This window comes from Tachysurus fulvidraco, chromosome 24 (assembly GCF_022655615.1).
Source record: "Tachysurus fulvidraco isolate hzauxx_2018 chromosome 24, HZAU_PFXX_2.0, whole genome shotgun sequence".
NCBI classification, from domain to species: domain Eukaryota; kingdom Metazoa; phylum Chordata; class Actinopteri; order Siluriformes; family Bagridae; genus Tachysurus; species Tachysurus fulvidraco.
Window position 1 is genome coordinate 14,935,047 of NC_062541.1, and position 13,221 is coordinate 14,948,267.

The following is a 13,221-nucleotide window of genomic DNA, read 5'->3' on the forward strand; positions in this document are numbered from 1 at the left end:
ACTAGCCTATGACTTACACCTGTGATCAGAACATTGTTTTCTGGTCCCTGGTCTGGCAGGAGTTCACAGAAACCAGCTTGCAATTAAAAGGGGAATCAATGCTACAATCCTTAACCCTTGTATTTCCTTTTGTCTATAAGCAGCCATGTCTGGATTTGTGAATGATGTTATGTTGTTTTCTTTCTAAGGTGCCTTTATCCAGCCAAGGTTTGAAGAGCACATGTCCCCAAACTTAAGCCACACATCTGTAAGAATATAGTTGTCTGGTTGCCTTCGTAGGTTTAATTTCCCTTCACTGGAACTCAAACACTATTCCAGCATGACAATGATCCTGTGCACAAAGCACAGAGCTCCATGAAGACACAGTTTGACTCTTACACCATCAGTGTCTGATCTCACTAATGCTCTCGTAGCTGAATGAACAAAAATCCACACAGACTCGCTCCAACCTCTACTGAAAAGTCTTGGAGATTATTATGGGATGTTCCCCAACCACATATGGGTGTGATGATAAGGTGTCCTCAAACATTTGGCAATATAGAGTATACACGGCTATTCTACATATCTCATCATTTTGTTTATAAAGACGGTTTAAGAAAGCTAAGAGAGCAGTTGTCTGTGTGAAGATATCTGTAAAGTTTTGATGAGAAATAGCTGGCATAATCTCAGAACATTTCTTCTGTTTCCCCCTAACAATACTTTATTCCATCTGTCCTAACAGAGTTTTGGAACTTCCACCTATTGGGACTTTGGGAATATCACCACGCCTATCTCAGTAACTTGGCAACATGGGGATGTAGTTAATGCTGCTTTCAAAACATGCCTCAAATCCGTTCCTTACAGACACTGTCATAACTTTCAAAGCACTGCTTTTCCTTCTAAGACACCAAGAGGCATATAGGCATCAAGATATCTACAGTATACAGCTGCCTTCTGCTTCTAAACTACAGTTACGCTTGAAATGGTCCCCTACTCCCTTCTGCCTACGTTGGAAAATCTGGAGCACTCACTTCATATTAAACAGAATTAGTCACTGAAGTTTAGAAGTTTGTACACTACAATTAGTTGCAGATCGATTTGTTCAGTTAGCAGTAAACTTCATCGGATGGTCATTATCTTCTGGCCTGTTTAACCATCACTTTAAATCAGTCTCAACTTGCTTTTAGGAAATAAATTGGAGCTGTGTTTAGCCAATGTTGTGGATCAACCGAGATTGTTCTCTACGAACAGAATGTTACGGCTATTTTCTGAAAAACGTAGCACAGAAAAACATGAAAATCACGTGAACATAAAAGTCTACTGATAGTGTGCTAGAATTCAGCAATATCTCATGAGCAGGAGTGCAGGCTCTTATATCCCACATAGATAATTACTTAAATACAACAGTTTATAAACAATATACCGTACATCGATTAACTGACATTTTGTATTCGACAAAGCCACGCCCACTTTGTAGCCCACCTTGTAGCCTAGCTAGCAGCTAGCTTACAATGATTTGTACATTCATGTTAAAGACACCATCAGTAAAATTAACATCCCTTTTTCCTATTTCTTCTTCATCTTGATTAGCTTTTTATATTTGAAGCTGGACGCACTGGTGGAACAAAGCTCGTCCAATCGAGTTAGTAGTCCGTAGATAACTCGAGAATAATTCAAATACTCATTCGTAACAGGTAAAAACGCTAGGAGAGTACGCAGGTTGACGTTTTTTCTTAAACTCTTTGTAAGCACTGAAAAATGATTGTTTTCACTGACACTAAATGGAAAAATGTAGACCAGAGGCCAAGAAGGAGAAAAATCTCAATTATTAAAAAATATTTGTCTCTGCATGGAGATGGATGGTGATGCGGCGCTCTCCATTTCGCACTGGGCTTTCATTTGCTTTCTTTTTCCACACTAAACTCCTTCAAAGTCTCGTGCACACAAATCCACACAACCTGAGTGTATTTTGTTACACTGAGCATTAACCCGCTTAGATTTATGGATCATCACACTGACAATACTGGATCAGTGGATTTATAGTTATTTATCTTCAAGAAGCTTTTATCTTAAACGACATGTAAAGTAGAAACCTTAAGATCTGGGCTTTAAAACCAACCTAACTTCCTTTCCATACTGATACTTCATCCTTAAAGCTCTGGAGTTTAGTTAGTGAACCATTTTTCTGCCCACAACGACAGGAAAAAATCAAACATCCTCAACATTTTGTGATATCTCTCCTAGATAATACTCAGGTGCAGAGCGAGTACAACTTCCTGTTGCACATGTAGCCAGCTCATGTGATACACGTCCTTACATATTTCACAAATTGCGTAAGACTCAGATTTGTTTATAAAACACATCCAGGCCTGCTATTGTCAAAACATAATATAAAAATGAAAGGCTGAGGTTTGCAGTTACAGTAAAATCAACAGAACTGGTAGGCCAGCCGAGCTGGGACGTTCTGGAGAAGGTGCTGATGCTCCTTGTGGGGGATTAATAGGATTTCTCCTCTTATGTCCAAGCCAAACAATTAATCTCACTCCAGGGAGCTGGAAATCAACCTCAGTTTGTTTTGCATGAGGATTATTTACATTTACATAGACGAGAAGCAGAGACGCTGCCCTCTGACAGTGCCTTCGACAGGGCCATATTTTTCCGGACTAGATATTTTGAATGTTATATCAAACACGGTTTGAAGTCGCAGCCAGTGACTCTATTATTCGTCCTAAAAGATGTTGCATTTATGAAATTCTCTATGGTGAGGTTTAGAGAGAATTCAATTTTAGAAAATGGCAGAGTTCTATCTATCTATCTATCTATCTATCTATCTATCTATCTATCTATCTATCTATCTATCTATCTATCTATCTATCTATCTATCTATCTATCTGTTTGTCTATCTATCTATCTATCTATCTATCTATCTATCTATCTATCTATCTATCTATCTATCTATCTATCTATCTATCTATCTGTTTGTCTATCTATCTATCTATCTATCTATCTATCTATCTATCTATCTATCTATCTATCTATCTATCTATCTATCTATCTATATGTTTGTCTATCTATCTATCTATCTATCTATCTATCTATCTATCTATCTATCTATCTATCTATCTATCTATCTATCTGTCTGTCTGTCTGTCTGTCTGTCTGTCTGTCTGTCTGTCTGTCTGTGGTCTCTATCTATCTATCTATCTATCTATCTATCTATCTATCTATCTATCTATCTATCTATCTATCTATCTATCTATCTATCTATCTGTCTGTGGTCTCTATCTATCTATCTATCTATCTATCTATCTATCTATCTATCTATCTATCTATCTATCTGTCTGTCTGTCTGTCTGTCTATCTATCTATCTGTCTGTCTGTCTGTCTGTCTGTGGTCTCTATCTATCTATCTATCTATCTATCTATCTATCTATCTATCTATCTATCTATCTATCTATCTATCTATCTATCTATCTGTCTGTCTGTCTGTCTGTGGTCTCTATCTATCTATCTATCTATCTATCTATCTATCTATCTATCTATCTATCTATCTATCTATCTATCTATCTATCTATCTGTCTGTCTATCTATCTATCTATCTATCTATCTATCTATCTATCTATCTATCTATCTATCTATCTATCTATCTATCTATCTATCTGTCTGTCTGTCTGTCCTTCTATCTATCTATCTATCTATCTATCTATCTATCTATCTATCTATCTATCTATCTATCTATCTATCTGTCTGTCTGTCTGTCTGTCTGTCTGTCTGTCTGTCTGTCTATCTATCTATCTATCTATCTATCTATCTATCTATCTATCTATCTATCTGTCTATCCATCCATCTATCCTCACATTATGTTGTTGGGCTGTTTATTTGAGTGAAGCATTTTAACCAAATAAAATTTGTGGTTGATCAATATCATCAAAATGTATGGCAAGTATCATAAATAGAGTAGTACAAGTAATAACAAATAAAATACATACCAGTCAGATAGACTGTATAAAATGTGTAAAGTAACAGTCAGCGGTATTTCGTTTCAAGATGGAATTCAGTGAATCCGAGGCTCAAATAAAATAAACCAAAATTCGAGAACTGGATGAACTTCTAAAACAGACACAATTTAATTACGTTTATTTTTATTTCAGTATTTCTTTTGCAAAATATAATGATTTGTTTATTTGTCCAGGCTGGAACCTTGGTTCAGAAAAATCAGATTTCTATCTAGAGTACTCAAATAATACAAAATAAACGAATCTTTGAATATCGGTTACTTAACTACCTGCAGCTGAGGCTGGAAATTAGTTTATTTTTAACTTAATTTTTACCTCAAAGAACTTTTTAAAGAAGCAAAACACTTCCTTAACTATCTAACTAACTATAGACAGAATTGCCTAGAATGTCTCTGTCACTATTCTATGCTGTAGAGTTACAGTTTGTCTTCACTGGAACTCAGACACTGTTCCATCACAAAGCACAGAGCTCCATGAAGACATGGTGTGTGAAGGTCGGAGAGAAGATCTCGAGTGTCCTGCACCGAGCCCTGACTCTGACTCAACCCCACTGAACACCGACTGAACCCCAGACCTCCTCACTTTTACACCATCAGTGTCTGATCTCACTAATGCTCTTGTAGCTGAATGAACACAAATCCACATAGACTCGCTCCAACATCTAGTGGAAAGACATCACAGAAGAAAAGAGATTATTATGGGATGTTCCCAAGCACATATACTGTAGATGTGATTATCAGAGGTCCGCATACTTTTGACCGAACAGTGTATATGTTATAAAAATGAATGTAGGTTAAGTAAAAGAATGAAACTCCATCCTTTTCTCTTTTTTACATTTTGAGAAAGTTCTTTGAGAATCGGAATTGTTTTTCTCAGCTTCACTGAAATAAATCATTTTTCCCAGTCGACAAGTTACACAGATCTTTGAACACCTACATAAATTAGGATGTATGTGTTTGGGAAATTAGCTACGGCATATAAGAGAGTAGTAGAAAAGGAGCTCGCATCTAAGCAGAGGAGTCTAATTCTTGAATTCATCATTTGATTCGTGAATCACTTTCATATATTATTCTGGCTGCTCAAATCTGTGCACGTTTCTAAGCTGCTTTCAGGATTAAGAGCTAATACGTCTATAAACTTTGATAGCGTTAGTCTGAACAGTTAGAACTGTCTCGGAGACAAAGTTAATCACTGTTAATACCATCACTGCTTCTTATGTCTATGTTTCAATACTTTTTACTTTTATTTTCAGAGCTCTGAGCTCTAGGTTTTTGCCTCCTTTGGCTGACCTTCCATTTGTTTGTGATCGCAGCGTGCAAGTTGTTCAAGGAGGAGGAACTTTTAATTGCTTCGTGTTTCAGAAAGCCTTCCGTGCACTGTTTATTTCAAAACAAGCTCCAGCGATATGGATCGCCGCTCGGGAGGAAGGGGTTTTGGTTTCCTCCGACTCTTTTCCTACCAGCTCTCTGCTTGGCTCTGCTTAATCATTTTTTTGCTTTTTCTCACTCGAGGAATACCCATGGGCCCAAGAGCATGCTACACTAAAGCTGAACACTGCGGGCCATTAGGCCACGGTCATGTGCTTTCCCACACTTCTAGAGGGGGTTGTCTGGGCTGAGATATGGGCCGGGGGATGGGGAGGTAACAAACGGTTTCATGTACGTGTTAGAGAGGAAGAGAGATAGAGAGAGAGAGAGAGACGAAGATAGAGATAGGAAGGGAGAGAGAGAGAGAGAGAGAGAGAGAGAGAGAGAGGCGACGGAGAGATAGGGAGAGTAGAGACAGATAGAGAGATAGGAGAGCGAAGGGCGAGAGACGGAGAAGAGAGAAGAGAGAGAGGAAGAGAGAGAGCGAGAGAGAGCGAAAAGAAGATAAGATAGAGACGAAGAGAGAGAGAGAGAGAGAGAGAGGGAGAGGAGAGGAAAAGAAGAGAGAGAGGGAGAGGAGAGAGAGGGAGCAGAGAGAGAGAGAGAGAGAGAAGGAAAAGAAGACGGGAGAGCAGAGGGAGAGAGGAGAGAGAGAAACGACGGAACGCGCGGGCGGGAGAGAGAGAGAGGGGGAGCAGAACCCGAGAGCGAGAGAGCGCGCTCGAGCGCGAGAGAGCGAGCGCGAGCGAGCGCTGAGAGAGAGAGAGAGAGAAGAGATGAGAGAGAGATGAGAGAAGAGATATGATATAGATAGATAATATATATATATATCTCTTACTCTTCTTCTTTCTCTCTCTCTCTCTCTCTCTATCTCTAATAATATATATATATATATATATATATATATATATATATATATATATATATTCTCTCTCTCTCTACTTCTCACTCTCTCTACTTTCTCTCTCTCACTCTCTCTAACCCCCCCCCCCCCCCCTCCCGGTGAGAATATTATAAAAGTATAATGACTCGGTGCTTTACACCACTGTTAACATTCAGGGTTCTTACTTTCTTGCTGACAAGAGGAGCAGATTTATACATATACTCACAGAGTACCGGACACATCCGCTCAGCATGCCACAGGGTCTCGACCTCAGCTAGATCTCCGAGCCGCAGCATTAACCTCCGAAAGACAGCCCTGGATTTTTATTATTGCAAGAGACCAAAGAATGTTTTTATTCTGCGTGCATGTTTCAAGGAGGGGATTGATAAAAGCTACAGCCACTACTATCAGATATCTGCTTGATTTCCTGTCTGTGCTCTTCTAGGCCTCAATGTTTTGTGTGTGAATGAGTGTGTGTGTGTCTGTGTGTGTGTCTGTGTGTGTGTGGGGGGGAGAGACAGAGAGACAGACAGACAGACAGACAGAGAGAGTGAGGCAGAGAGAGAGACAGAGAGACAGACAGAGAGAGTGAGGCAGAGAGAGAGACAGAGAGAGAGAGAGAGAGAGAGAGAGAGAGAGAGAGAGAGAGAAAGAGAGTGAGGCAGAGAGAGAGAGAGTGAGGCAGAGAGAGAGAGAGAGAGAGTGGGGCAGAGACAGAGAGACAGACAGAGAGAGTGAGGCAGAGAGAGAGAGAGACAGACAGAGAGAGTGAGGCAGAGAGAGAGACAGAGAGACAGACAGAGAGAGAGAGAAAGACAGAGAGACAGACAGAGGGAGTGAGGCAGAGAGAGAGAGAGAGAGAAAGACAGAGAGACAGACAGAGAGAGTGAGGCAGAGAGAGAGAAAGAGACAGAGAGACAGACAGAGAGAGTGAGGCAGAGAGAGAGACAGACAGACAGACAGAGAGAGTGAGGCAGAGAGAGAGAAAGAGACAGAGAGACAGACAGAGAGAGTGAGGCAGAGAGAGAGACAGAGAGAGTAAGGCAGAGAGAGAGAGAGAGAGACAGAGAGACAGACAGAGAGAGAGAGAAAGACAGAGAGACAGACAGAGAGAGAGAAAGACAGAGAGACAGACAGACAGAGAGAGAGAGAGAGACAGTGATGGGGGTGTGGGGTGTTTGGTTTGGGTTTACAGCTTGTGAGTGAGGGAAAGCACTGTCTCATTAATCCACTGTTTTCACACACAGCTGTTTCCTGTTGGGAATATGGACCAGGTCAGGGTGTGACACATACATACATACACACACACACACACACACACACACACACACACACACACACACACACACACACACACACACACACACACACACACAAACATGGCTGGCTCTCATAGACAATACGCAGTGAAATACCAAGGCCACAATGTCTAACAGATAGAATGTCTAAAAACCCAGGAAATAAAACTCAACACCTATTTTCTTTGTCTCGTTCTCAGTCTGGTTATTTGCGTGTAGTTGAAACTTCAAAGCCGTGTGACAAAATGTAAGTACTGACAGGACAGTAGAGTTTATACTTAGAAATGGTGCCTGAAAGCTGACACATTGCTGACATTCTGGATGTTACATCCCTTCATTTTTATTGTAGGAACCATAAGAAGAACGATAAAGCGAGCCTCAAGGCCACGGAGGTCTTTAAACCGTCGGTTAGCTACAGTTCTGTCCTTTACGATGAATGACACAATAGGATGAACCTTTAAAACGTGTTAGAAAAACAAATGAACATGCAGAAGCAGAAACGTTTAGGTCCCCTTCTGCTCGTTTAGTGAAAACCTTTAGTGAAATTCAGACAAAGATTCGAACATCCTGTTAGTGCAAGTCTTTCCATTCCAAAATTAGAACAAGCTTAATATGACTTTTCTGTTCTTCTTCTTTTTTTTTATATCTCAGAAATATAGGGACTTTTGGACAAATAAAGGACAATGACACCGTGGATATGTACTTTTTATCTTTTACTTTTAATGTGCAGAATGTTTAAGCTGTTGAGGCAGAAAGTAAGTTTGGAAAGTTGATGTAGGATCAAATTGTTTCATACGGCTGAAATCCTGACAGGTTTTTTTTTTATTTATTTTTTTTACTGAAACTTTTAACTGAAAACAAAAGGAATCAGAAAAAAACCTCCTGTTTTGTTGTGTAAATGTTGACACAGTGGTGTTAATATGAAGACCGTATGAAAGTAGAAATCGTATGAATTTCTGTTTTCTATTCGTTAAAAAGTTAAACAATTTCCAAAACACAAATGTTTCTATCTTTAAAGTAAGTGTTGATACTAAACCCATTTCTGCTCTCTAAGATGCCCCGATTATTTGTTCATTGTTCCTCTAAAATGTTTCTTCACCCACTAGAATTGTGTGTAAGATTATCAACAAAGAGAAAAAAAAACCACGTCTTAAACACACCGACACTGACTCAGACTTCAGGTCATTTGTTTCTACTGATGTAAAATAATCCCATAAATGGATTCCCACCATCGCACTGATAAATAAAAAAGGTTAACTCTATTTCAACTGTTTAATATTAGCTTCATCTTTTTTATTTATTACAGAGTGAATCAGTGAAGTATTTCCTGGACAACTTGGATCGGATCGGACGGCTGGTGAGACGAGGCACCTTTTATTGCTTTACCTGCTTTAATAAAAACTCCGCGGATCTTTTCCAGCACACTTATACTGTAGCTGCACGTTTTTGTGGTTCTGGTTCAGGTTTTTGTCAGACAGTGTTACACCACGAGACACATGTGGTGTGTAGATCTGTGTTCCGTTCACTGGAGAAGATCTGGATCACTGATTCGGGGCAGGATCTCATGATGCAGCTCATGATAGATCATCAGCTTTTACTTTGAGATGATTGATCAGTGATGTTTAGGAAAGACTATAAAGAAGCACCAAGATTTCTTAGATGTCCAGCGATTTGGTGCTAGAGAGATGAAAATATTATTAAATGTGTTTGTATTGATGAGGAAATACAGGATACTGTTGTTTGCTAATCCTTTAAATTCTACTGAGGGAAAAACTGCTAGCTTTCCATTTAAAAACAAGAATATAATCCAATAATAAATTAATAAATGTGCTTAATTCCCAGCTCATGGCTTGCTAAATTGCACCAAAATGCTGAAAAGTATGTGAACTGTTTATTATTGAATTAAAGCCTTGTTTTTTTATTCTTTTCCTTGAAAAGAATTATGTCCCAAGTCTTCAGGACATCCTCCTGGCTCGTAAGGCCACCAAAGGCATAGTGGAGCACGACTTTATCATCAAAAAGATCCCTTTCAAGATGGTGGATGTCGGCGGTCAGCGATCACAGAGGCAGAAGTGGTTCCAGTGCTTTGACGGCATCACCTCCATCCTCTTCATGGTCTCGTCCAGCGAGTACGACCAAGTCCTGATGGAGGACCGGCACACGAACCGCCTGGTGGAGTCCATGAACATTTTCGAGACCATCGTCAACAACAAGCTCTTCTCCAACGTCTCCATAATCCTGTTCCTCAACAAGATGGACCTGCTGATGGAAAAGGTGGCCAAGGTGAGCATCAGTAAGCATTTCCCTGACTTCCGCGGAGACCCTCGGCGGCTGGAGGACGTGCAGAACTACCTGGTGCAGTGTTTCAAGCGCAAGCGCCGCAACCGCAGCAAACCGCTTTTCCACCACTTCACCACGGCCATCGACACCGAGAACATCCGCTTCGTCTTCCACGCCGTCAAAGACACCATCCTGCAGGAGAACCTCAAAGACATCATGCTGCAGTGACTGACAGAGCAGCCGGCGCTAGACACGACGTGACGCCTGTAAATCTTTCCACTGTGAAAAGAGACCGCTTTCTGCACAACACGTCTCCACTTTCAGATGGACACGTAGATGCAGTAGGCAGTTGTGTGTTACTGAGTTATTGTCAGAGGATTGGAAAATACGCTGCTCATGTGCTTCTGGCCCGCTACATACCACTAAGTAATGACACGAGGCATCTGGGAACTGTGATTTTCTAAACTGTATATGATGTGTGTGTGTGTGTGTGTGTGTGTGTGTGTGTGTGTGTGTGTGTGTACAGTAGATGTACTAACTGTAGATGTGAATGTTTTGTGCATGAGGAGAAAGAGACAGACAATCAGGAAAGAAGGTCTCCCAGCATCCACTCACCGAATCCTCCCAGAGTCGACTCGCTGTATACAAAGACAAAGCGCTGGAGTTAGTCACCGTAAAAAAGAAATGAATTATCGACTTCCTGTCTGCTCTTAACTCCTAACCACAGCTGATCTGAGTAAAGCGTCTTCCTCTGGAATAGATAAGGCCTCATTAATAAAAGACGGCCTGGGATCCGACGCAGCCGCCTGACAGCGCTCTTTATCCTGGTTTTAAACCGGCTGTAAAGGAAAAAAATAAATGTTTTGCTGTTTGTTTGGTTTTTTAAAACAAAGTTTAAACATCTCTTCACGAATATATTTCATGTCAAACATCAAGCACTTCTGTTTCGAACCATTCTTTAACAAGCTTATACAAAAAAAGCCCAATCTTTAAAAAAAAAAAGCTTCTGCACTAACGTTTCAGTTTTGAGCCCTTGATTTTTCCACATTACCGCAGTTTCGGATCCAAACCTGACGTGAACTCTGAGACCGAACTGGAGATTTATACAAATGCATAAATGAATATTTTGTACACATGATATGATTTTGCTTTTTTTTTAGACACTTTAACAATTTCTACCACTTATAAAACTTCCAAGTACTTTTGATAGTTGGTGTCAGATCACTGGTTAATATACGTGTTTGTTTTTTTTTTCCTTCAAACGTCACTAACTTCAGATGATTAAGACACTGGTGATAATGTCTTTCAAATTTTCTGCACTACGTTTGCGTACTTTATATTTTGGGATGTTTTCTGTTGGGTTTTTTTTTTTGGATGGTTAGTGCCGTGTTATTACTGCGACTAATCCGGGGGAGGAACCGGTCCAAGCAGGATCGGAGGGGAAAAGCGTCTGATCTCGGAGGAGGTGAAGAGTTTCTCCCACAGCTCCTGATGGAAAACAACACTGATCTCATTTGAGTTTCAGAGCTCCCCCACCGCCTGAATGCTCTGAACTCTCAGGGGGATTTGCAAATGTTGAGAAATCAGTAATGCAGCGGATTTACTTTTTCCATGCCTGATTTTTTTTTTCCATCTGCTGACTCATGTGCTCTGCTGAAACAGATCCACTCCTCCAAAGACGTCTTTAACACCCAGGTGTTGCTTTGCTGCATAGTTACTTAGTTTGTTAATCAGTTAATTAGTTAGTTGGTTGTTATATAACGGTAATCTCTTCCCTCGTTGTTCTGACCGAGAGTTACTTCGGCTCCTGAGCGAGGACGGCAACACGTACAGAGAAGATTCTCGTCAGCTTGTCCGAGACTCGCGAGTCCGAGCTTGACAAACATTACATCCGTTCTTGTTACATTCTTGTTCAGAAATCAGAAGTAGTCCATCTGCCCCTGATAAAATGTTCTCTGACCAACCAGGAGGGGGTCCTGATGCTTCATGTTAAAGAAATGTTTTTTCCATATCTTCCCAAAGTAAACAGCTCACACATCAATGCTTCGTTTTTACCTCAACATCTAGAGAACTGTGCTTCTTAGCGAGTCCTAATGTATACTTCAATAAACTTTCGATATAATACGAAAGACACAAAGTATAAGACGTCAAACCCGGTCTTGTTGTTCCACAGAGAGAATGATGAGTAATTAAAAAAAAAAATCAATAAATAAAAACAAAAAATCATGAAAATAATAAAAAACCAAACGAGCCAGTGGACCAAAACAACAACAACAACAACAACAACAACAACAACAAAAATACATCTTTTAAAGCCAGGAAGGAATTTCAGTCTGCTGATCATTTCTCTTGTCTGAACTGAAATGAAGACAATCCGCTCTGGTAAATATTCAGTAATGGCTTTCACCGCTTATCACTTCAACTTCCTCGGCCTCGTGAGTGCTTTCAAAACTGTACTTTTACAGTGTGATTTTTAAGTGTTTCCTTTTGTTTTGTATTCCTCTTGTGACTGTAAAAATTTTAAGGTTTCAGATTAACTGTAATGCTGTATATAAGAAACTGTATAAATTCAGTAAAAAATAAATAAATAATGCCATTTGTATGAGTCCTTTTTGTTAAGGTTTAATCTCTGTCAAAACTAGATTAGATTACATTAGATCAGATTAGATTACATCAGAATTAAAAAAATGAAATGAATAAAAATCTCTGCTCAGTAAATTAGCTTAATCCTATAATTATATTGAATACTTAATCAATTCAAGATATATTCACTACCTCAGAAGTCATTTATTTGTTTGTTTGTTTATTTATTTGTTTATTTATTTAGAATGTATTATATTTAGCACATTAACAAAACCCGATTGTTTGACAGTCGGACCCCTGGTCATATCCGTAGTGCTACAGACGACGAATCAACACTTTCTGACCAATCAGGTGTGAGAACTTAACAGCGCTGTCAAATAAATAACTGATCATAAGATTGCTTTTGTTATTGTCCAACATTCAAAGCTGTTTGTCAGGTCTGAACGCTGCACCATACACCGTTTAACATGTAACAGGAAGCTTAGAGCAACATATAAGCATTATTTTGGGGTGTAAATAATCCCTAACAGGGGACATTAAACCTACAGTTATCGAGCATTAGTCATAAACAACACAAAGACAAAGCTGTTTGAGGTGAATTATCTGCCATGTGATAAATTCAGCATGCAGTTACGTTTCCAAGCATGAGAATTGTCCAATGGAAATTTCCATTACATGGGAGTACAGGTTTTATTGTTGTTGATTCACTACGTTTGAGATAAAGGAAGAATATTTCTAGTTTTATGACTTATTGTGATGTGTGAATTTTCCCAAGAGCCCATGCATTTCCTGTGGATTTTTTAAGTTGATTTGGA

General features: G+C 39.6%; 1 protein-coding gene across 1 annotated transcript in view; it reads left to right on the plus strand.

The window, feature by feature from the left end:
• gna12a (guanine nucleotide binding protein (G protein) alpha 12a) overlaps positions 1–12,431 on the plus strand; it is a 35,953-nt gene extending 23,522 nt beyond the window's left edge. The window contains exons 3-4 of the mRNA XM_027173854.2: positions 8,850–8,900; positions 9,482–12,431. Coding sequence (XP_027029655.1) covers positions 8,850–8,900; positions 9,482–10,051 — 621 coding nt within the window. The 3' untranslated portion in view covers positions 10,052–12,431. The remainder of the gene's footprint in view (positions 1–8,849; positions 8,901–9,481) is intronic.
• Positions 12,432–13,221: the final 790 nt, after the last annotated feature.